Source organism: Microcaecilia unicolor, chromosome 1 (genome assembly GCF_901765095.1).
Source record: "Microcaecilia unicolor chromosome 1, aMicUni1.1, whole genome shotgun sequence".
Lineage (NCBI taxonomy): Eukaryota > Metazoa > Chordata > Amphibia > Gymnophiona > Siphonopidae > Microcaecilia > Microcaecilia unicolor.
Window position 1 is genome coordinate 600357752 of NC_044031.1, and position 23915 is coordinate 600381666.

General features: G+C 44.3%; 1 protein-coding gene across 1 annotated transcript in view; it reads right to left on the reverse strand.

Annotated features, from left to right (window-relative positions):
* The window catches only part of COL22A1 (collagen type XXII alpha 1 chain), a 743309-nt gene that overhangs the window by 345784 nt on the left and 373610 nt on the right, over positions 1-23915 (reverse strand). Inside the window, exon 15 of the mRNA XM_030219538.1 lies at positions 4285-4338. Coding sequence (XP_030075398.1) covers positions 4285-4338 — 54 coding nt within the window. The remainder of the gene's footprint in view (positions 1-4284; positions 4339-23915) is intronic.

The window sequence follows — 23915 nt, forward strand, 5'->3', positions numbered from 1 at the left end:
ATTTTTCAGTTCTATTAATACTCTGGGATGAATACCATCAAGTCCTGGAGAAAAATGGCCATGCTTCAGTAAGGAAAAAAAACAGTCCAGCCGCAGCTACTAAAACAAGGAACACTGCACTCCAGTACCTGGTATAAATGCAGCAGAGGGCAGCATGTGCGGACACAAAACAAAGGCTGTCTATGCAGCTGGGAAAAAGCAGGCCATGCAACTGTGAGGAGATGCTGCCTGTAGCTCGAGGTGAGAAGGAAATACATTCCCCCCAGGAAAAGAGAACAGCCCATGCTAGCATAGCCAAGGCCTCAGAAAGAGAACTGAGCTACAGACTGAAAATGCAGCTGGGAGGAGTAGCCTGGAGAAGGCTGCAAGGGCAGCCAAGAGTGACTTGGGAGCAGCAAGGTCAAGGCTCCTTTGGTGCTGGAATTTGCCATTTGAGAAGAAGCCAAGACCCAAAACTACAAAGGCAGGCAAAACACCTCTGCCAATCAAGGGAACTGGCACCATCCATACCACAATGGCCTGAAAGTTGCAAAGACAGAAAAGGAGAAAGAGCTTATGTTCTTATATGTGCTTATGTTCGTAATCCATTATTGCAGCCTGTGACCAAAGTAGCTGCCATCGACTAGAAAGAGGTACTGTAAAAAACCACGCCAAAATCACTCCCACGCTAGCCCAATGGTATTGTCACAAAAACACAGGCAGCTTACAACGAAACAGTGTACTGCTACAGCTGTACTAACCCAAACAGCACAAACCCGACATAGGGAAAAAATGAAAGTTCATACAATTTTGCAGGCCTTACCAGTACCCACAGGCCTTATTACTCTGAACAGGTGGCTGAATCCAGACAGCTGCAGGAACGCAGAGACACCCCCTCTCCTCCAGAATGCCACATAAGTGAGGAGGAAGAGGAGGAAGGACATGGCAAGAGAGGGGGGAAGTGGGGGACAGGGACTGGCACCACCAGGTGTATCCCAAGCCAGGCATCTCTACCAATCTAGACACCTTCAAACTTGACTGAACCAAGGAACCCGGAACAGGAGCCACAGGAGAAACCAGCTTCTGAGACACCATCCACTGCCTACTGGAGATAGAGAATACTGACTGACCAAGGAGCATACCAAAAAGCATACTGTCCCATGTGGCAGAGTTCAGTTTGGTACTCTCTCAGGCTTATTTTCGAAAGAGAAGGGCGCTCATCTTCCGACACAAATTGGGAGATGGACGTTCTTCTCTCAGTGTCGCCCAAATCGGCATAATCGAAAGCCGATTTTGGGCGCCCTCAACTGCGTTCCATTGCGGGGACGACCAAAGTTCACGGGGGCGTGTCGGCAGCATAGCGAAGGCAAGACTGGGGCGTGCTTAAGAGATGGGTGACCTCAGCCGAGAATGAAAAAAAGAAGGGCATCCCTGACAAGCACTTGGGCGACTTTACTTGGTCTATTTTTTCTTGCGACCAAGCCTCAGAAAGGTGCCCGAACTGACCAGATGACCACCGGAGGGAATCGGGGTTGACCTCCCCTTACTCCCCCAGTGGTCACCAACCCCCTCCCACCCTAAAAAAAAGATAAAAAATGTTTTTTTTGTCAGCCTCAAATGTCATACCCAGCTCCATGACAGCAGTATGCAGGTCCCTGGAGCAGTTTTAGTGGGTACAGTACACTTCAGGCAGGCGGACCCAGGCCCATCCCCCCCTACCTGTTACACTTGTGGTGGTAAATGTGAGCCCTTCAAAATCCACCAGAAACCCACTGTACCCACATGTAGGTGCCCCCCTTCACCCCTTAGGGCTATGGTAGTGGTGTACAGTTGTAGGGAGTGGGGTTTTTTTGGGGTTGGGGGGCTCAGCACACAAGGTAAGGGAGCTATGCACCTGGGAGCAATTTCTGACGTCCACTGCAGTGCCCCCTAGGGTGCCCGGTTGGTGTCCTGGCATGTGAGGGGGACCAGTGCACTACGAATGCTGGCTGCTCCCATGACCAAATGGCTTGGATTTGGTCGTTTCTGAGTTGGGCGTCCTCGGTTTCCATTATCGCCGAAAAACAGGGATGACCATCTTTAAGGACGACCATCTCTAAGGTCGACCTAAATTTCACGATTTGGGCGTCCCCGACTGTATTATCGAAACGAAAGATGGTTGCCCATCTTGTTTCGATAATATGGGTTTCCCCGCCCCTTCACGGAGCCGTCCTGCGAGGATGGCCCCAGGAAATACTTGGGTGCCCCGTTCGATTATGCCCCTCTCTATTTCTACCTGCTGGTAAATAGTCATAACCCACAAATCTCTGGATTAGTCTGCTGATGATGACAAGGAAAATCCCATTTGACCACAGTGGTACTTGGTGGTGTCAGGGAGGAGCTGGGAGTTATGCAGGCACTGGCGATATTCAGTTCTGGTACCTGCATAGCTAACCTGGCATGTAGAATTGTACATAAGACAGTCCTAACTTTACCTGGTTATCTATGTGGGTACAGAACTGAATATTGGCCATACCCACATAACTAATGGGCACAGCCTTAAGACCCAGATATTCAGAACTGGTGCCCAGATAGGACCTGGCACTGAATACCCAGGTCTAAATTAGCTGGCAGCAGTCAGCATTTAATGAAATGCTCGCCATCCCCAGCTGAATAGTGACCCAAATGTGGTTGAGCCCATTCTACTGGGGGAAAAAATGAAAAGATTTTACTCATAGTACTATGAGCTTCTTTTACAAAGTCACACTAGCGATTCCCAGGCGGCAAATGAGAGGAAGCCCCCACTAATTCAATGGGCTTCCTCTCATTTGCCACACCGAGAATCGGTAGCGCAGCTTTGTAAAAGCCCCCCTATGTTTCCTCATCTCAAAGAAAATAGAGGAAATCCATCCTATCCTTGACTAAACGGCTTTTTAAAAATCCCTGCATTAGATATAGTAGATCATAATTTACTTTTGGATCTTTATATACATTTTTGAGTTGTTGGTTCTTTTAATATATTGTTTAATACAAAAGCATTTTAAGAGTGCATTATAACTTTTTTTCATTCAGGCAAATCGAGTGTGTATACAAAGCTAATGTGTGTTCATTTTAAATCAGTGCATTACATTTTTAAGGCACACTAACAAACCAAATGTATGCTAATGAATGCACAAACCTAGCACCTGATCTAAGTTCTTGCTCTTCTTCAGAAATAATTCAAGGTTTTGACTGGAACACATACATTGTCATGCTGGGTGCCTGGTTCACTTTCTATGAATTTGGAAACATAACATTTGGAAATAAGGTATGGATAAATGACTCTTTGTGCATGATCTGAGAAAAAAAATAAACAAAACCATAATAAGCATTTATATAAATGCCATTACATCACTCAAAAACAAGAACAAAATCTTTCATACTAGCCGTTAAGCCCGTTAAAACAGGCGAGATTTGTGTTTTGCAAAATGTAATAATTCTCACATCCATCCATCCATGTCCAGCAAACCTCCGCTCTCCCCTGCCCTCCCCTCCCCCGATCCATGTCCAGCAACCCTGCTCTCTCCCCTGCCCTCCCCCCATGTCCAGCAACCCTTCTCTCTCCCCTGTCCTCCCCTTCCCTTCATCGATCCATGTCCAGCAACCCTGCTCTCTCCCCTGCCCTTCCCCCCATGCCCAGCACCCCTCCTCTCTCCCCTGGCCTCACCCCGTCCACCGACCCTCCTCTCTCCCCTGCCATCCCCCCATATCCACCAACCCTGCTCTCTCCCTTGCCCTCCCCCCATGTCCAGCAACCCTCCTCTCTGCCCTACTCTCTCCCCATGTCCAGCAACCCTCCTCTCTCCCCCCTGCCCTCCCCCCATATCCAGCTGCCCTCCTCGCCGCCGCTCCCTCCCCCCTTTGTGCCGGGCCCCCTGCACTGACATGAGAGCGCCTCTCACCTCTGTGTGAAAGCGCTGCAGGCAGCAGCAGATCGCTGTGCTGCTGCCTGCAGCGCTTCCACACGGCGGTGAGAGGCGCTGTCATGTCAGTGCAGGGGGCCCGATACGGAGGGGGGCGGGAGCGACGGCGGCAGCGACATCGGGGATGGGGGGGTGGAGGTTGGTGCGCTGGCGATGCTGCTTCGTCTCCAGGCTCCAGCAGCAGCGTCCGTTTCCCTCTCTGTTCTGCCCTCTGACGTCATCACGTCTTGACGCGAGGGCGGGACAGAGAGGGAAGTCTCTACTGCGCATTTGCGGGTGAGTCGGTCACTTGTCGTTTATATAGTTAGATAGGGATCAATTTATATAGAACTCACACATCCATTAGCAGAGACTCATGACTTACAGGTGGTCCAATCAGGCCAGGAGGTCCTTGTGGTCCAAAACGTCCCTCAGAACCCTGAGAAGAAATTAATGTATAAATGATTATCAATGATTAGAAAGTAGCAGATAAGCCCTCTTCAGCCTTCTAGTCTTCCCTGTTACCCTTGTTTATTGTTGTTCACTGCTTTCTGGTCATATAGTTCCCTTGCCCTTAACATCACCCTCTGTATCCATTCAAAACATGATTCACATTGATTGCTGTTTGGGATACCACCTCCTCAACTGGTCAGCTATTTCAGACATTCCTTCAATACAGTATTGTCTGGCAATCCAAATTTCAGAACCCATTTCAGTGAAGCTGGAGGGTGGCAGGAACTGCTGGAAAATTTGTCTAAATGTATACTAATGTTATAAATATATCACACAGAAAAATAGAAACAATAATAGAGCACAGGGGCGGTTCACAGCTACCTGCTGCGTGAGGCGAAGGATGACATGGTGCCCCTGGCACCCTGCCCCCTCCCCCCTTGACATCAAGAACAGGGAAAGGACTCCTCTTCAGAACTACTTACAGGGAGTAAGGCAGTTGGGAGTCATAGAAAACAGGAAACTGCCAGAAGCCAAGCAATGAAGGTTATTTAAAAAATGGTGGCAGATAAGGACCATAAAAACTTTGCCCAACAGCTTCCCTGCTCTCTTGCCCCACCCCCTGCCCTTCCACTCTGCACTTTTCTCTCCATGTCCCCCCACCTTCTCACCCCTGCCTTACCCTGTTCTCATCTGTTTCTAGAGGTTGGAGATTCGTAGAGATGGGGTAGGAAGCAGAAAGAGGGCCATGTAGAGTGCAGAGTTTTTAACCCTTGTCAAATGTCCTGCAAAAATAAGAAAGAGGTGGAACCACTGCATTCCACCTTAAAAAAACTGGAGGATCTGGCTTTTTTTACATATATTAAGGCACCTCCTTTAATGTGGAATCATTTGGATCCAGAGCAGTGGTTCTCAGGTACACCAGTGTGTCACCAACAGCTGGGAAGTATGTCACCGAAATTTTGAGAGACAGCATGCTTGTGCTTTTCTTGACAACCATGTGTGCTGCAGGTTGGGGAGAGCTAAGAACCAGGAAGTCGGGTACTTCAAATCTTCATAAGGAAAAATTAATTCTTCCTGATAATTTTCTTTCCATTAGTCCCAACAGATCAATTCAGAGACTTGTGGGTTGTGTCCCTCTACCAGCAGGTGGAAATAGAGAGAACCTCCGAGGTTTGCTATATACAGACCTGTGCAGCCAACTGAACCTCAGTATGAACGATACCAAAGCAGTGGGATGGAAACAATAGAAAACTCTTCTGACATTGTCAGACCAATAGCCCAACATACTTCCACTGCAACTCTGAAATTCTCCGAGCAGAAGTAATGGCTACTAGGAAAATTGCCTTCAAGGTGAGATCCTTAATTGTAATCCCCGATAAGGGTTCAAAAGGAGGACGCTGAAGTGCTTTGAGAACTAGATTAAGGTTCCAGGATAGCAGTACTGGCACGTGAGGAGGGCGCAAATGATTTACGCCCCTCAAGAAACGAACCACATCCAGGTGGGAGGCGATGGACACCCCATGACGCCAGCCTCTAAAACATGCCAGAGCTGCCACATGCACCTTAAGAGAACTCAACGAGAGTGATTTTTGTACAGCCTCCTGAAGAAACGCGAGGATAACCGATACTGAAGCCGAAGCCGCTGACAATCCTGAACTCGCACACCATGAATCGAAGGTACACCATACCCTAGCATAACCTATCGAGGTGGCTCTTTTCCGAGCCTACAGCATCGTAGTGATAACCGTGCCCGATACCCCTTTCTGCTCAACCTCGCGCTTTCAAGGGCCAGTCCGTAAGACCAAAGGGGGAGGGATCCTCCATCGTGACTGGCCCCTGCAGAAGGAGACCGTCCTGCACCTGTAGTAGAAAAGGACGATCGAACAGAAGCCTGATCACATCTAAGTACCAGGGTCATCTGGGCCAATCCGGAGCCACTAGGATCACTCGACCGGGATGACTGGCAATGCGAGTCAGTAACATGCCCACCATTGGCCATAGGGGAAAGGCATAGAGCAGGCCCCTGGGCCAAGGTTGAAGAAGGGCTTCGATGCCTTCTGAGCCCAGCTCTCGTCCCCTGCTGAAGAAACGGGGAACCTTCGCATCTCTGGCATCCTCCAATGGGCAGTTATCTGATCGAAGGCCAGAGGGGAGAGCGTCCACTCCCCTGGCTCCAACTGGTGGCGACTGAGAAAGTCCGCTTGCACATTCTGTGACCCCGCTATATGAGCCACTGTCAAGAACGAGAGATGAGTCTCTGCCCAATGGCAGTCACCAGAGTATTTCCCTTACATCATTGTTAGCAACAATTAAATAATATATAGGGTTTTTCCTTTGTTTAGCTGAAAACTGTAGTGTTCAGTGTGTCACACAGGTGAATATTGTCTGTCAGGTGTGTCACAGCAGAAGAAAGATTGAGAACTACTGATCCAGAGGATCCACCTCCACTAAGATGGGTAACAGCCAGATCCTCCAGATTGCCTGCAAGCTGCAGGTCCAGCAGCAACTTCCAGCTCTACAAGGATGAGTAAAATCTGGATCCTGCAGATCTTGTAAGATGGAATTCATCAACTCCAGCATTTACCCATTCCCTTGTTCTGTTCTTTACTTTCCACCCCTTTACCCAGCATTCTCATCTTTCTGCCCCCATCAATTCCCATTGTAGGATGCAGACAGCAGGGACAAGACGGGATGAGAGCAAAGTGCTAGGCAAAGGGGTGGTGGAAGGTGGATAGCAGGATTAGAGGTGATGGGGTAATAACATTGTCTTGGAGAAATAAAACAGATAATCACCATCCAAGAAAGGGCCAGGTGCCTCTGGGAGGTGGCCCACAGAACAGGGCAACACAGAAATGCAGAAGCCAGGAACTGGATCCTCTCTCACTGGTCTCTAGCCTCTGTTGTCAAAGGCCAGCTACATATTCATTGGGAGGAAGAGGAGAGAGGCAGCTAGCTGGGGGCGGTAGCAGCAGCAGTACAACAGTGTCTGACTCTGCAGCAGCAGTACAACAGTGTCTGCAGCAGCCAAAAGTGAAACTGCAGCGGCCTTAAAATCAAGCCAAGGTAGGAACACTCAGGCAGGCCAGAGGCAGCTGGAACAGCACAGGGGCAGCAGAATGCCTTTTTGTCTAAGGAGGGAGGTATGCGCCACTCCCACAGCACACTGAGCAGAAGATTTCAACGTATCATCAACAACGACACCTAGATCCCTTTCTTGGTCGATGACTCATAACGTGGAATCTTGCATTATGTAGCTATAATTGGGTTCCTCTTTCCCACAGGTATCACTTTGCACTTGCTCACATTAAATGTCATCTGCCATTTAGACACCCAGTCTCCCAGTGTCGTAAGGTCCTCTTGTAATTTTTCACAATCCTCTCGCGATTTAACAACTTTGAATAACTTTTGTGTCATCAGCAAATTTAATTATCTAACTAGTTACTCCCACCTCTAGGTCGTTTATAAATATGTTAAAAAGCAGGGGTCCCAGCACAGACACCTAGGGAATCCCACTAACTACCCTTCTCCATTGAGAATACTGATCATTTAACCCTACTCTGTTTTCTATCATTTAACCAGTTTTTAATCCACAATAGGACACTACCTTCTATCCCTTGACTCTCCAATTTCCTCTGGAGTCTTTCGTGAGGTGAAAATCCAGATACACAGTATCAACCGGCTCACCTTTATCCACATGTTTGTTCACCCCTTCAAAGAAATGTAATAAATTGGTGGGGCAAGATTTCCCTTCACTAAATCCATGTTGGCTTTGTCTCATTAATTCATGCTTTTGAATATGCTCTGTAATTTTGTTCTTTATAATAGTCTCTACCATTTTGCCCGGCACCGATGTCAGGCTCACTGGTCTATAATTTCTCAGATCTCCTCTGGAAACCTTTTTAAAAAATTGGCGTTACATTGGCCACCCTCCAATCTTCCGGTACCACGCTCGATTTTAAAGAAAAATTACATATTACTAACAATAGTTCCACAAGTTCATTTTTCAATTCTATCAGTACTCTGGGATAGTTACCATCTGATCCAGATTTGCTACTCTTCAATTTGTCAAATTGCCCCATTACATCCTCCAGGTTTATAGAGATTTCTTTCAGTTTTTCAGACTCATCAGCTTTGAATACCATTTCTGGTACCGGTATCTCTTCTAAATCTTCCTCGATGAAGACCGAAGCAAAGAATTCATTTAATCTCTTTGCTGATGGCTTTATCTTCTCTGATTACCCCTTGAATCATGGATTTTAATTTATTACATTGTGCCGCCGTGTTCCTCTGCAACACTGTCCTTAATTCCTTCAGCATAGCTCGAAAATCTTTTTTTTTTGTGATGGGCGCTGTTTGCAAATCGGGATCCTCCAGTTCCCCCAGTGAATCTGAATTGTCTCCATCCCAGAGGCCTGACTCCACATTAGGCTCGCCACATGCTCCACCACTATCGGGACAAGAAGCCACCAGGAAATAATGCTTGATTTCACTGACCTTTTTACTCAAAGACGCTATTCAGGTGCTCTGTTATAAGGGATTCCAACGCTCCAAATGCAGTAAGCTAATTAGTTTGAGAACCGCATTTATAAGCCTGGGTGTCAAGGGTGGAGAATGGTTGTGGAATCATTAACCAGCTAGTGTGTTCACAGTAGCACGTTTGCATTAGCATGCACTAACTGGTTCACACTGGATTAACGGAAGAGCATTTAGTGCTACATTAGTTTTTTGCAGGTACAGTGCGCCAAATCAAACATTAGTGCATGTCCTGCAAAAACAAACAAACAAAAAAACAGAGAAAGCTTTAAAATTAACCCATGCAAAATCTGGGTTTAACACATGGGCATCTCCTGCCTTAAAATGTGTTAAGCACAACTTAGTAAACAGGCCCCTAAAAATGTAAAGGCAGTTCCAGAGAACATGTGCTTACATTAAGCTTTATCAGGTATCAAAACACACAGCATTGAAAGAAATTAAGAACTCCAAATGGACTCTGCCAAGTCTCTGAAGGAGTATCACAAGCCTGTTGGACCTTTATACTTCATGGGCTATTGCTGATGACATCAGTATAGCAATAAGTACAAGTTCCAAATACCTCCATGTGACAGTCCAAACTACTTTCCCTCTTTGAGGACGTCACAAGCTGACTGGTCCTTTACACTTCATGGGCTACTGCTGATGACATCTCTCCTCAGCATCACTGGTAGCATTAAGCAGATGTTTCAAATTCCTCCAAAAATGCTAGATCTAGGGGGCACGCAATGAAGCTACAAAGTAATCAATTTAAAGCAAATCGTAGAAAATATTTCTTCACTCAACATGTGATTAAATTCTGGAATTCAATGTCAGAGAATATAGTAAAAGCAGTTAGCTTAGAGAGGTTTAAAAAGGTTTGGATAGCTTTCTAAAAGAAAAGTCCATAAGCCATTATTAAGATGGACTTGAGGAAAATCTACTGCTTATTTCTAGGATAAACAGCATAAAATGTATTGTACTGTTTTGGGATCGTGCCAGGTACTTGTAACCTGGATTGGCCACTGTTGAAAACAGAATGCTGGGCTTGATGGACCTTCGGTCTGTCCCAGTATGGCGACACTTATGTTCTTATGTAACATTTTTTAAAAGCTCTTCCTAGTTAGTCACAGTATTGTACTTCTAACTAATTTAAGGTACTGCCGTTCTGTTCATCAGCAAAACTTAGTGCAGATATCACACTAATAAATGTAGACCTTTGATCATAGCATGACCCTTGATCATAGCATGACCCTTTTGGAAATGAATGTGGAGGAGAAGTGGTCTCAAAAGGCTGTGCCCTTTTTATTTCAAGCTGATAGAAGAAGGTGGAAGATGCAGTGGGCTGAAATCCAGGTACACCAGGATTCAAATCCCACTGCTGTTCCTTGTAATTTTGGGCAGTTCATTTCACTCATTGTTGTCTCAGGTACAGTCTAACAGCTAAATTTACTAAAAGGTGTTAGCACATGCTATTTATCTTGGGTCCCATTTTATGCAATGAGACATATTTGCTAACAATGTGCATTAACAGAATACTTTAATAAATCAATCCTTTTCACCTCAAATTTTGCCTCACCCTGCCACCACTCTTTGTCATCCCATGACCCCCATATACTTTGAGCTGGTGCAAGTCTCCAAACCTGCCAGCAGAAGTGCTCCACCCACCTACGGCAGTTGCCACCTCTGTGCTGGGCCATCCCTCCATCCATGCTCAGTTTCTGTGAAACTGAGCATGTGCGGGAAAGCCCTACCACCTGCGCTTGTGCAGGAGCCCCTCCGCCTGCACATGCTCAGTTTCATGAAAACCAAACATGCATGACGGGGGTCGGGGGAGGCCTGGGACTGCGGCAGCGAGTGTAGGAGTGCTTCTGCTGGTGGAGCATGGGGACCCTTGCCAGTCAGGGGCCCCAAATACAAATTGGGAAGAGGGCAAGCCCCGAGGCCCCCCATGGCTATGCCCCTGCCTTAGGAGAACAGAAATATCCAGTGTACCTGAATTCAACTCTCCTTGAGCTACCAATGAGATAAATCTAAATAGATTATGACAGAAACCAAAGCAGGCCTATGAAACAGAAAATAAGAGGCAAAACACAGACAAGTAGATATTTTGAAGAATCTAGATGGAGCTGGCACTGCTGCTTTCAGGTAGTGAGTTTTATTTCTGGATCTGACTCTATTTTAACTCTCCAATAATATTGCACACACTTTAGTCATGGCTCACAGTCAGGTATGAGAATGGAAAATCACAACTAAAATGGCATCAAAGGCTAAGAGATGAATTAACAGATGGTGGAAAATATGTTGTGCTGCTGGCAAGGTCTGTTGCTATGACCCCAAGGCCAGTAAAGCAAGTCTCCACTGCACCTGCGGTTTAATTATCCTTGAGCGCTGCCATTGATATAATTACAGATGGGCAAAAATATTGCCACTCATTTTGGTCTTTAAAATTAGAAACTCAATTCCCAGGACTGGAATTTTTATTTTATAGGGCTGAAGGGCTAAACGAATGTCATTTCCAAAACTACAACCTTCTTTAAGTGAGATGTGTTAACTTGTAGTGACACTCTAAGAACGATACCACTGGTAGTTCTTTAAATTTAAGATAGGGGAGTATCTCAAGAGGTACTGCCAGAGAGAAAGTCATTCTAGCAGAAGGACAATGAGTAAAACTAGAAGGGATGGAATATCTTTACATTAGGAAAGTGTGAAAAGGACTTCCAATATAGGTGCCAACGTTTCTAAACAATTGGGGGTTACTAACAAAAATTACCCTTCCCTGAGCACAATGAAAGCATTTGCTCAATATTGGGGGCGCTGAAGCATTTCAGCTATATACAGTGGTGGAAATAAGTATTTGATCCCTTGCTGATTTTGTAAGTTTGCCCACTGACAAAGACATGAGCAGCCCATAATTGAAGGGTAGGTTATTGGTAACAGTGAGAGATAGCACATCACAAATTAAATCCGGAAAATCACATTGTGGAAAGTATATGAATTTATTTGCATTCTGCAGAGGGAAATAAGTATTTAATCCCTCTGGCAAACAAGACCTAATACTTGGTGGCAAAACCCTTGTTGGCAAGCACAGCGGTCAGACGTCTTCTGTAGTTGATGATGAGGTTTGCACACATGTCAGGAGGAATTTTGGTCCACTCCTCTTTGCAGATCATCTCTAAATCATTAAGAGTTCTGGGCTGTCGCTTGGCAACTCGCAGCTTCAGCTCCCTCCATAAGTTTTCAATGGGATTAAGGTCTGGTGACTGGCTAGGCCACTCCATGACCCTAATGTGCTTCTTCCTGAGCCACTCCTTTGTTGCCTTGGCTGTATGTTTTGAGTCATTGTCGTGCTGGAAGACCCAGCCACGACCCATTTTTAAGGCCCTGGCGGAGGGAAGGAGGTTGTCACTCAGAATTGTACGGTACATGGCCCCATCCATTCTCCCATTGATGCGGTGAAGTAGTCCTGTGCCCTTAGCAGAGAAACACCCCCAAAACATAACATTTCCACCTCCATGCTTGACAGTGGGGACGGTGTTCTTTGGGTCATAGGCAGCATTTCTCTTCCTCCAAACACGGCAAGTTGAGTTCATGCCAAAGAGCTCAATTTTTGTCTCATCTGACCACAGCACCTTCTCCCAATCACTCTCGGCATCATCCAGGTGTTCACTGGCAAACTTCAGACGGGCCGTCACATGTGCCTTCCGGAGCAGGGGGACCTTGCGGGCACTGCAGGATTGCAATCCGTTATGTCGTAATGTGTTACCAATGGTTTTCGTGGTGACAGTGGTCCCAGCTGCCTTGAGATCATTGACAAGTTCCCCCCTTGTAGTTGTAGGCTGATTTCTAACCTTCCTCATGATCAAGGATACCCCACGAGGTGAGATTTTGCGTGGAGCCCCAGATCTTTGTCGATTGACAGTCATTTTGTACTTCTTCCATTTTCTTACTATGGCACCAACAGTTGTCTCCTTCTCGCCCAGCGTCTTACTGATGGTTTTGTAGCCCATTCCAGCCTTGTGCAGGTGTATGATCTTGTCCCTGACATCCTTAGACAGCTCCTTGCTCTTGGCCATTTTGTAGAGGTTAGAGTCTGACTGATTCACTGAGTCTGTGGACAGGTGTCTTTCATACAGGTGACCATTGCCGACAGCTGTCTGTCATGCAGGTAATGAGTTGATTTGGAGCATCTACCTGGTCTGTAGGGGCCAGATCTCTTACTGGTTGGTGGGGGATCAAATACTTATTTCCCTCTGCAGAATGCAAATAAATTCATATACTTTCCACAATGTGATTTTCCGGATTTAATTTGTGATGTGCTATCTCTCACTGTTACCAATAACCTACCCTTCAATTATGGGCTGCTCATGTCTTTGTCAGTGGGCAAACTTACAAAATCAGCAAGGGATCAAATACTTATTTCCACCACTGTAGCTAGCATCTACGAGAGGATGTATGTCATGTAAGAAAAATTCTATAAATAGTGCCTAAAAAAATTGGTGCCCAAAAAAATCCAGTGAAGTGGTATTCTATAAGCCATGCCTAAAGTTTGGCGCAGTTTATAGAATACATGCTTAAGCAGAGTCGCATACAAATTTAGGCGTGTCACTTGCACCAACAAAACGTGGTGGAAATGGTTGTGCCTAAATTTACATGTGGAGCACCATTATTCTGTAATTATGCACATAACTCAAAGCCACGCTCTGTTGCACCCGAAATGCTCATGGCCCTGCCATTTCCACACCCCCTTTTTTGGAACATGCATAAATTTTAGGAGCGAATCCTGTGCCTAACTTTATGCACATTGGTCCCAATTAAATTTAATTAGTGCCAATAATTGCTTGTTTAAAAGCCAATTATTGACACTAGTTGGCTTGTTATTCAATTAAATTGTGCATGCAAATCAGGAATGTGCAAAGCCATGCCCCTCTTCCACCCCACAATACCCATGACCCTCCCATATCCACGCCCCCTTTTCTGGAATATGCGTAAATTTTAGGTGCGAATCTTGCGCCTAACTTTATGTGCATTTGTCCAAATTAAATCTAATTTGTGCCAATAATTGGTTGTTAAAAAGCCAATTAGCACTAATTGGCTTGTTATTCAATTAAGTTGCACTCACAAATTGGGAGCATGCCTAAATTTGTACACACAATTTTTGGCAACCTTTACAGAATCAGGGGGATAACGTCCAAAAAAAACAGTCCATCTCACAGGTGTTTTCAAACAGGAAAAATGCTATTTCTGTTCAAAAATATGTGTGAACATCCAAAATGAACAGCCATTTTCCAAAATAAAAATGTCCAAGTTATGAACGCCAAAAAAAAAGGGGCAAGGATGTCTATCTGGTAGCATTTTTACAGAAATGGCCATATAGACATCCCTGCAGATCAGAGGGGCTACCTAGTGGTCAGTGTAGTGTACACCAATCTAGGGCAATCAGCTCACATTCCACTGCAACTCTACCATTTTACTTTTACTATTACTTTACTTTGACATTTAAATCCCACATATACCTCTAGAGTTCAATGTGACTTACATAACAAAATCAAAGCAAGAAAGCAGTCAAACATATACAAAAGACTACAATAGCGCTCCTGTCACAATAAAAAAATTCCTAAACAGAAAAGATTTCAGCATTTATGAAAGGTGTGAATATTCCTTTGCATCCTTATTTGTGGAGGAAGAAAATTCCACCATTTTGTTGCCAAGTATGGAAAACCCGATGAATACATAGATTTGTATATAATTTTCTTACAGGATGGAAAACGTAGCAATAAAGTATCTCCAGCATTTACAGAAGCATTCTGTGCTGGTAAATCAATCAAGCTCCTCATATAACCTGGCAAAAGACCATACAAAATATGATGTTAAAATGCGTAGCTTAAAAATAGACCAGGCTTCCACCGGAAGACAGTAGAGCCTTGGAAAAATAGGTGTTACATGCTCGTATTTAGATATGCCATTTATCAGTTGGGTTGCTGTATCAATTAATGCTACACTTCTGATTTGCAGCCAACAGACAATATTACAATAATCTATGTAAGATACAATCAATGTTTGAACCACAAAACGGAATGTTTCAGGGGCAAAATAAATATGAATTCTGCGGAATTTCCACATGGTTTTTAAAAACTTTTAATGGTGAGCCCTCCAGAGACAGGGAAACTTCCAGTGTTGATCTCAAAGTCTCCAAAGCAAAAATCAGTGCACTCCATTAAAGACCTTTATTCTGAGAACAACAGCAAAGTTTCTGAGATGAGGGCTGTACTTGCTTTCCAACCATTTTCTCTACTGGTAAGCATGATATGGGGTCACTTTACCTACAAGGCAAACTGAAGAAGAACAAGCCAACATGAGCTTTACAGTCCATCCAAGACTACAGTTTTTCTATTCCCCTGGGCACTTTGTTTAGATGGATGAAGACCTGGAATAGGACATTCTCTAGAGTTGTCCCATGATTGCGAAATAATCTTCCTGGAGAGATTAAAAGTTTTGTAGAACATCAGCAATTTTTCCACTGTAAACTAAAAACTTGTTTTTCCTTAGTTTGAATTGTTTGATGGAGACAACTACAGAGGGAGGTTATAAGGAATATGTTGTTTTATTCCACATCATGGAATCAGCTATTCCTTGCTCTGTACATCTTATGTATGAAAGGGAAGCAACAGATTAGTAAGTGGGGTAGTTACTAATGCGCATTAAAGGAATAACACAAGATATCTGCTGCTTAATGGGTGAGAAACGATAACAATGAACTAGAGAGCAGCACAGAAATGGTGATTGTGGGAATCCTGCACAGTCTGCAGGACTTCTGCTGGTATGACTTGGCAGTCCACAGCAATTTGGGGTGGGGGGGGGGGTGGGGTGGATGAGAGAAGTAGCCCCAGGTTTCCCATGGGGATGACAGAAGTTACCGCGGGCTGGATACTTCAAATCTCTGGTGACACCAGAGTAAGGCTTGAAATGCACTATGAGAATCTATTGGAGCACCTGAATGAGGCTTGCAATGCACTACAAGGGGCTACAGGAGCACCAGAATGAGAGTTGGAGTACACTGGGAGAGGCTACTGGAGCACCAGAAGTTTCTGAATGCTGTTGTTTCTGCTTCATTAAGAAACCTGAAAGAATAAAAAATCATCTCCACCTGTCTTTTAGATCTGTAGATTTCTTAAAAGGGACCCTGCTTGCTGAAAAATATTCTCACTGAAATCTTGGTTTTGTAACTGTTCATATTTATTTATGTAATTTTACTGTTCCTTGTACCTAAGAGCTCTAAAATATTGGGAAAGTATATCAGGAGCAAGCAGGCAACATATATAAATCCAACATTTTGATATTGATTCCTGAATTGGGGAAAAGAAAGGCTAAGGTAACCTCAATAAAAATGACTTTTTTAAATGTATTTTTAAGAAAGCAAATAGAGGGAAATGTCCAATAATATTTATTTATTTAAATTAAAGTGAAAAGGAAAAGGCATAATTCATTAATGCTGGGGTTTACTAAGCCGCTAGTGCGGATGGCTGTACGCTAGTGCCGACACAGCCAATTCATTTTGAATGGGCTTTGTCGGCAATGCTGCGTGGAATCTGCTAGCACAGCTTAGTAAACAGACTCCTAAACATTTTTTTTTAGTTCAATCAGTTTTTTATTGATTTTATAACATATTGTAAATTTAGTACCAATGACAATAACAGTTAACAGAAAGGTCAATGTACTCTGACTATATATATATATACATATATGTATATTCGTATGAAGTATGCATGCATATCAGATGTTATAGTATTAATGCCAATGTTTGAAAAGTACCTGTACATTAATTACTTAGCTGGATGAATATTTAATCAGCGGAGACCAAATTTTATTATATGCCATAAAGGAACCACCGCTGTTGAGGGGTGGACAGTAGGCATGTTCTGCACTAATTGGTTAAGGCAGCTACATTACCACATGCCAACCGATTAACGCATGGTTAGCGTGTGAGCCCCTACCGTCTTCAAAATAGGTGGCAGTAATGACTCACATGCTAATTGCCATGCGCCAATGGGAAAATTAGCACATGGCCATTAATTTAAAAAAAAAAACAACGGAAAAATCGGCCGTTTTACCCATGCGAGAAAATGGCCTTAGTGCACAGAAATTACCCGAATAAGCACAGTTTTTCAGCTGTGTTATTTTTCCTCTCCAGGAGCATTAGGCTACTAACACAGAGCGCAGTCCTCCTAGGGCCATCTTAAAGTGGCTGGAGCATACAATGCCCCTCCCCTGCCCAGCAAGTTCCCCCTGCCAAGCCACCCCCAACCCTCCAGTTTAGACCCCTTATGCTTCATAGTTACTACTGGACCTATTTCTGCAATCCCTAGTATCTAAAGGTGAGGAGCAGCAATGATCCCTAGCTATTCTAACCCCTAGGCTGCTGCTCAACCCTTAGCAGTTGTTTTGCAGCACTACTGTTAGAGATCAAGCTGACAAATAAGATGGTATCTATCCTCAGGGGGTAGCTTCCTTCTTATTCTCTCCCTCACAGTTAGAGCTGTCCATTTGCCCCTAGCCTCTAAGGCTCTTCTGCTATTGCTTTCATTTCTGATGAAGCTATACCACTTCTTATTGGGCACAGGTGGGATATTAATAAAACAAACCAATGGAACTGGAGAATGAATTTATTCTCAGTGCAGAGCCAGAAAGTTTGTGAGGAGCTTATGGAAGCCTGGAAGTTGTTTCTATTGGGAAATTATGGAGAAGGTGTTAGCTCAGGACTTTTTTTTTACATGAGAAAGCCAAGGTGATTGTTGGGGAAAAAAAATGAAGAGAAAGCCATTAGACAGAAAAAAAAAGAGTAAGGAATTAAAGGAGTTACCTAAGTAACTGCAGATTCTGCCAAATAAGCATAAAATCACAGCGGGAAAGAGATTATATGAAGCTGGTGGAGGCATGAAGTAATATCGATAATAGAGGCAGAAAAATGGAGTATCTACTTTGACTGATTAAATGCAATTATAGAATTTGGAAGCAAACCTAGGAAGCTCCTAGTGTGGCATTTATATTTAAAAAAAGAGGGTTAAGAGCGGTTTAAGGGGTATACAATGCAGCGAGCTGATGAAGAGCAGTAAAAAGAAAAGGAGGCATGCAAAGGGTTTTAGGAGAAATTACATTCAGGGATATGTGATGGCTCTGAAATACCCAAGTTATCTGGTAAGGCTAATAGTGAAATTAGGAGGTTAATTACAGAGAGGGAAGAAGTGAGAGAAGCAGTTTTTGGACAACCAGGGGGAAGATACTAGATGAATAGGCTTCCTCATTAGTTCTATGAATCTCTGAAGGAAGATGTACCACTGCTGATGAAAGGTTTAAATGCGGTGATTAATATAGGAGATAATGTCCAGAGGCTAATAAATGTGATCCACCCAAAAGAAAAGAGGGAGGCCTTACTGATCTTCTTTGATGTAGAGAAGGCTTTTTGACAGGAAGGATTGCAGCTAGCTGTTCATCCAGTAAATAGAAGCAATGGATAATAGTTAAGGTTCCTGGGTTAAACTTTCTCTCTTAGGCCAAATGCAGCAGTATTGGCCAATGGACACAAGTCTTAGTTCTTTGAATTACTTACAGGCTTATTTTCGAAAGAGAAGGGCGCCCATCTTTCGACACAAATCGGGAGATGGGCGTCCTCCCAGGGTCGCCCAAATCGGCATAATTGAAAGCTGATTTTGGGCGCCCTCAACTGCTTTCCGTCACGGGGACGACCAAAGTTCACAGGGGCATGTCGGAAGCGAAGTGAATCGGAGATGACCTCCCCTTACTCCCCCAGTGGTCACCAACCCCCTCCCACCCTAAAAAAAACTTTTTAAATATTTTTTGCCAGCCTCTATGCCAGCCTGAAATGTCATACCCAGCTCCATGACAGCAGTATGCAGGTCCCTGCAGCAGTTTTAGTGGGTGCAGTGCACTTCAGGCAGGCAGACCCAGGCCCATCCCCCCTACCTGTTACACTTGTGGTGGTAAATGGGAGCCCTTCAAAACCCACCAGAAACCCACTGTACCCACATGTAGGTACCCCTCTTCACCTCTTAGGGCTATGGTAGTGGTGTATAGTTGTGGGGTTTGGGGGGCTCAGCACACAAGGTAAGGGAGCTATGCACCTGGGAGCAATTTCTGAAGTCCACTGCAGTGCCCCCTAGATTGCTTGGTTGGTGTCCTGGCATCCCAGGGGGACCAGTGCACTACAAATGCTGGCTCCTCCTACGACCAAAGGGCTTGGATTTGGTCGTGTCTGAGATGGGCGTCCTCAGTTTCCATTATCGCCAAAAATCGGGGACGACCATCTCTAAGGTCGACCTAAATTTCGCGATTTGGGCGTCCCCGACTGTATTATCAAAACAAAAGATGGATGCCCATCTTATTTCGATAATACGGGTTTCCCCGCCCCTTTGCTGTGACGTCCTGCAAGGACGTCCTAAGGAAAACTTGGACGCCCTTTTCAATTATGCCCCTCTTAGGGGGGTGTAGGCTGGCCTATTCTTCTCGTTTTGTTTAATTGCTGTCAAGCTCTTTTCCTATAATGTACTGTATGTTTGAACATAGATACAAGGATACAAAAATCCATGATGGCTGGCCCCTAGGCATGTGCAATTGTGAGCACACATTTGGGGGTAAATTCTATAAGTGGCACTGAAATTTAGGTCCCAAGATGATATGTGCTGAGCACAAATTCTATATCAGCAGTTCTGTGCAGAAACTGAGCATACTTCTTCTGCTGACGGGCCCTGGGGGGTACCCCCTTAAGCAATACCAGAGGCCCTGGCCTGAAGTCCAGCTTCCATGGGGGGCCCAGCACCAGAGTTTTCTCTCTCCTGCTCCTGTTGGGACGTGATCACCCGGGTCCCTTCAGAAGCAGGAGAAAGAGAGAGATGGCCCAGCACTGGGCCCCCCTTGGTGGCCCGGGCCCAGGGAATTTTGCCTCCCTGCCCTCTGTCTAGGCGGCCCTGCTCAGCAGGCTAGTTCTGCCTACCTTAAGGTATCTCAGTTTCAGTAAGGGAGTGTCCTTAAGGAACCCCGGGCTTATATCAACCACACCCTCATATGTATGTAAATTGTGACTCTGCCCGTGCTGAACTCAAATTCTGCCCCAGAACATGCCCACACCTGGGTCACTTAAATGTACATGCCTTCTTGTCAATGTGCATAGTTTACGTGTGTAACCTCTGGGATATTTAAGCACTTTTACATGTGAAAAGACCTTTTATAAAATTACCTCCAATAAGCTGAGCATTGCTTGATGATAATACTGCAGTGGGTTCAAACCAAAATTAGGGGTCTTTGACTCTTATCACCAGGATATTAGCTGATAAGAAAGGCCATCAATCGGGGGCCATGGCTAAGCTCTCCAGGGTCAGATGCCTGGTACCGGGGTACACAAAATAAGTTCAGAGTTTTGATGGGGCCGGAATAACTCTGGTAGGCTGAAGGGATATCTTTCCTTGGGGTACACTCAGATTTGATCTCTTATACAAATGCCCTGAAGTCTCCATGCATTTTAACTTGTTGTTTACTGAACAATAACTTTGCAAAAAAAAAACCACACAGTTCAAATCACAACTCAATATGTACAGTTCAGGGCATTTGATAGTCACAGAACAACTTCAGACAATCTCCTATTTTCTCCAGGCATGCAACAATCTCAAATCAGTTTCATCATGATCTTCTTTTAGCATCAGTAAAAGTCCTGCCAGAAGTGCGGCTCCTCCATGCCCACTTCTCTCACCTGAGGTGTCCTTTTCCCCAGGTACTCCTTTTCCTTAAGATTCCATGCTTCAGGAAGTCAATTGTGGGCACCCTTTGCCCCGTGGAAGGAGCTCCAGGCACTGCACACTACACATTTCTCCCATTTACTTCCAGGACTTTCCCTTCAGTACATTGGGTCTCAGTGGGATTGGGCATCCAAAGATCACATATTTCTCAATACAACCTCTTTTATCAACTCCAGGCCCTGCCCATTAGGGCTGGCCCTTCTCAAGTCCACCCACCAGGCTGGTAATCCCTGCCCTTGTTGTCTTGGTGAACCTCCCTGAAAATCATCTCTGACACTTTTTTTTTTTTTTTTTTTTTTTTTGGGGGGGGGGGGGTCACATTTGCAATCCTTGGAATCAGCGATGCAGGGGTGAAAAGGAGATGTAAGCTCACAGCAGTTGCACTCGGGCTCAAGCAGTGAAGGTGCTCTGCCATGATCTGACAACCTGAGCCTGTGTCACTCCCATACAGAATAGGAACCACATAGGCTCAAATCGACTGAAGCACACAGGTGTGCCCCTTGATCACCCCCCACCTCCCCCATGGTTCTCGTTATTGGAGGAGGAGCCCCTTTCCCTCTCCCCACCATTGAAGGGAGAACCACATCATGGCAAAGTGATCATTGCTCCAGCACTGCTCAGAACTCAGTAATTTACTGCAGAGTGGGTAGCCCTCATATCACTGGCAAGTCCGACTAGTCCTTGCACAGTATAAAGAAGACAGAGGAGCTACGCTGCTATGGAAACATTTGTGAGCAACCATAGAAACTGACATAGCTCTAGAATCTCAGGCAGTATAATGTACTCTTAACAAAGATTAATGAAATTACATAAAGTAGTCACTTCTCCACTTGCTTCCACTTCTTCTTAATTACAATAAGCTTAATGGGACGCCATGTAGGAAAATGTTTCTGAGGAGTGGTCATCACCAATCCCCAGGTGCCAAAAAAATAGAAAGAAATTGCCATGGCAACTTGGCTTTCCTTCATAAGTCACTGCGTTTATGAGGTAAATCTTGATGATTTCAGCACAAAGGAGGTCAATCTATAACTGCACCTATAAATAGGTACCCAGCTAAGATCCTATTCTGTAAAAGAATGTAGGCATCTGCTTTCATTTATAGCATACTAGCATAACAGTAAAAATACATGCCTATAATTTAGGTGTGAGCACTTAACCCCAGCCATAGAGCTAGCACAAGTGCATGCTCCTAAATGCCAGAGAGACATATGTACAGTATCTTATAAGTTACAGGCGTAAATGCTCTGCCCAGACTTTGCCTATGTGTTTTTCTACCTGTACAATACACGTATGTAAAAAGGCATTTTGGAGTGCAGGAGTAGCCCACTGGTTAGTGCAATGGCCTAAGAACCAGAGGAACTGGTTTCAGTTCCCACTGCGGCTCCTTGTGACTCTAGACAAGCACTTAACCCTCCATTACCCCAGGTACATAAGAACCTGTATATATAATATGTAAACCACTTTGACTGTTACTACAAAAAGGTGTATATCAAAACCCATCCTTTTTATGTATGTATATATGCCACTTATTCTAATAATTTAAGCAGACAAGCATCCTGTAAATGTTAGCATTTATTTTATAGAATTAAACCTCCCTAAGAGGGTAATTTTATAAATATGCCACTAGATAATGAGCTAGTTCATTCGCCTATTTAACAAAGTCCAGCACATGCGTACTTGACTTTATAAATGACTAGCACAGACATGAAAGAATGTGCATACAAGTAGGGCACCAACATACTCAGCAACTCAAGGGCGGGTAAAAATGTTAGTGTGTACTTTTCACAATCACGTGACATTTGTGTGCGCACTTTCAAGCCAGTCAGTATTTTATAAGATGTCATTTACATATGCAAATGACTAAAATGCCAATTAAAACTAGATGGCTCCTTAAATTGCCCCTAACATAACATGCATATGCTATATTATAAAGACCATATATTTGTCTATGAACCTTTATAATACTGCTTCCCAAAGCTGGTTCGTAAAGGGGCCCTTTTACTAAGCTGTGGCAAAATTTGGATTTAGTGTCTGCTAATGCAGGATTTTCCCCACAGGCTAAGCCCAGATTAACACAGCTAATTTTTCCATTAGCATCCGGACTTAAAAAATAATAAAGTGGGAGCACTTACTGTCTCCTATTTAGGTAGTGCTAAATGCTCCCATGTAACCTCTGTGTTATCCAGTTACAGCATGTTAATCAGAACATGTTAGCTGGATAATGCTTCCACTCCTATTCCTTACCCATTACATGCCCCTTCCTGAAACAAAAATTAAAAAATGTAATGGTACATGATTAGTGTGTACTGACAGGCAAATATAAGCATTCCCCCCCTACACACACACACACATTAAGTGTGTGTTATCGCTTAACGTGGTTTAGTCAAAGTGCCTCAGTTATTCCTGCTCAGATACAAGAGTAAATTTGTGTGTGTCAGTAGAATATCAGTACATATGCATGTATATCACAAAACAGAGACAGCAGAATACCAAACAAACTTGTCTCTGCTTCTCTCCCTCACCCCCATCTTCCAAATCATTAATGTTGTGTGGGGCATGGCTGTGTATGCAAAATACACACAGAGTGGCTTTTTCGATATGACATGCAAATCCAACTGTAGATATTTTGCTGAAAACGTATAGAAATCTCATCCTGAATATGGCAATTTTTGAACCGGAAAAACATCTATTTCAAAAACCCATATGTTCCAGATGTTTCTGTATTCAGTACGTATTTCTCTAGGTACCAAAAAAATCCTAGAGATTGTTTGGTCACACAGACATCCCAGCAGGGCACAGGAGCAGCCTAGTGTCAATGCAGTGGAATTCACAGAAAGGGACCCATGTGCAAATGCCACCTTAACACCCTTATTTTGTATCTGGAGGGCTCACAGTTTCCATCACAAGTGTACTAGGTTAGAGAGGGATATGGACCTGGGTCTCTTTCCCTACAATCCACTGCACTGACCACTAGCCTACTGCTGGTACCAGCTTGTTGCTTTAATAGGAATGGCCATAATATCTGAAGCTGTCACAGAGCCTGATATGTACTATCACTGTTACTTCTTTGGGGGATGGGAGGGGGTCAGTAACCACTGGGGGATTAAGGGAGGGTCAAAGTCAGCTGGTCAGTTAGGGCACCTTTTTGTGACTTAGAATGATTGAAGCAGGTCTAGAAAATTTTATCTTGATCAATTATCCCTGAAAAATGTCCAAATTCTGGCCTCGCACAAATCACACCCCCAAC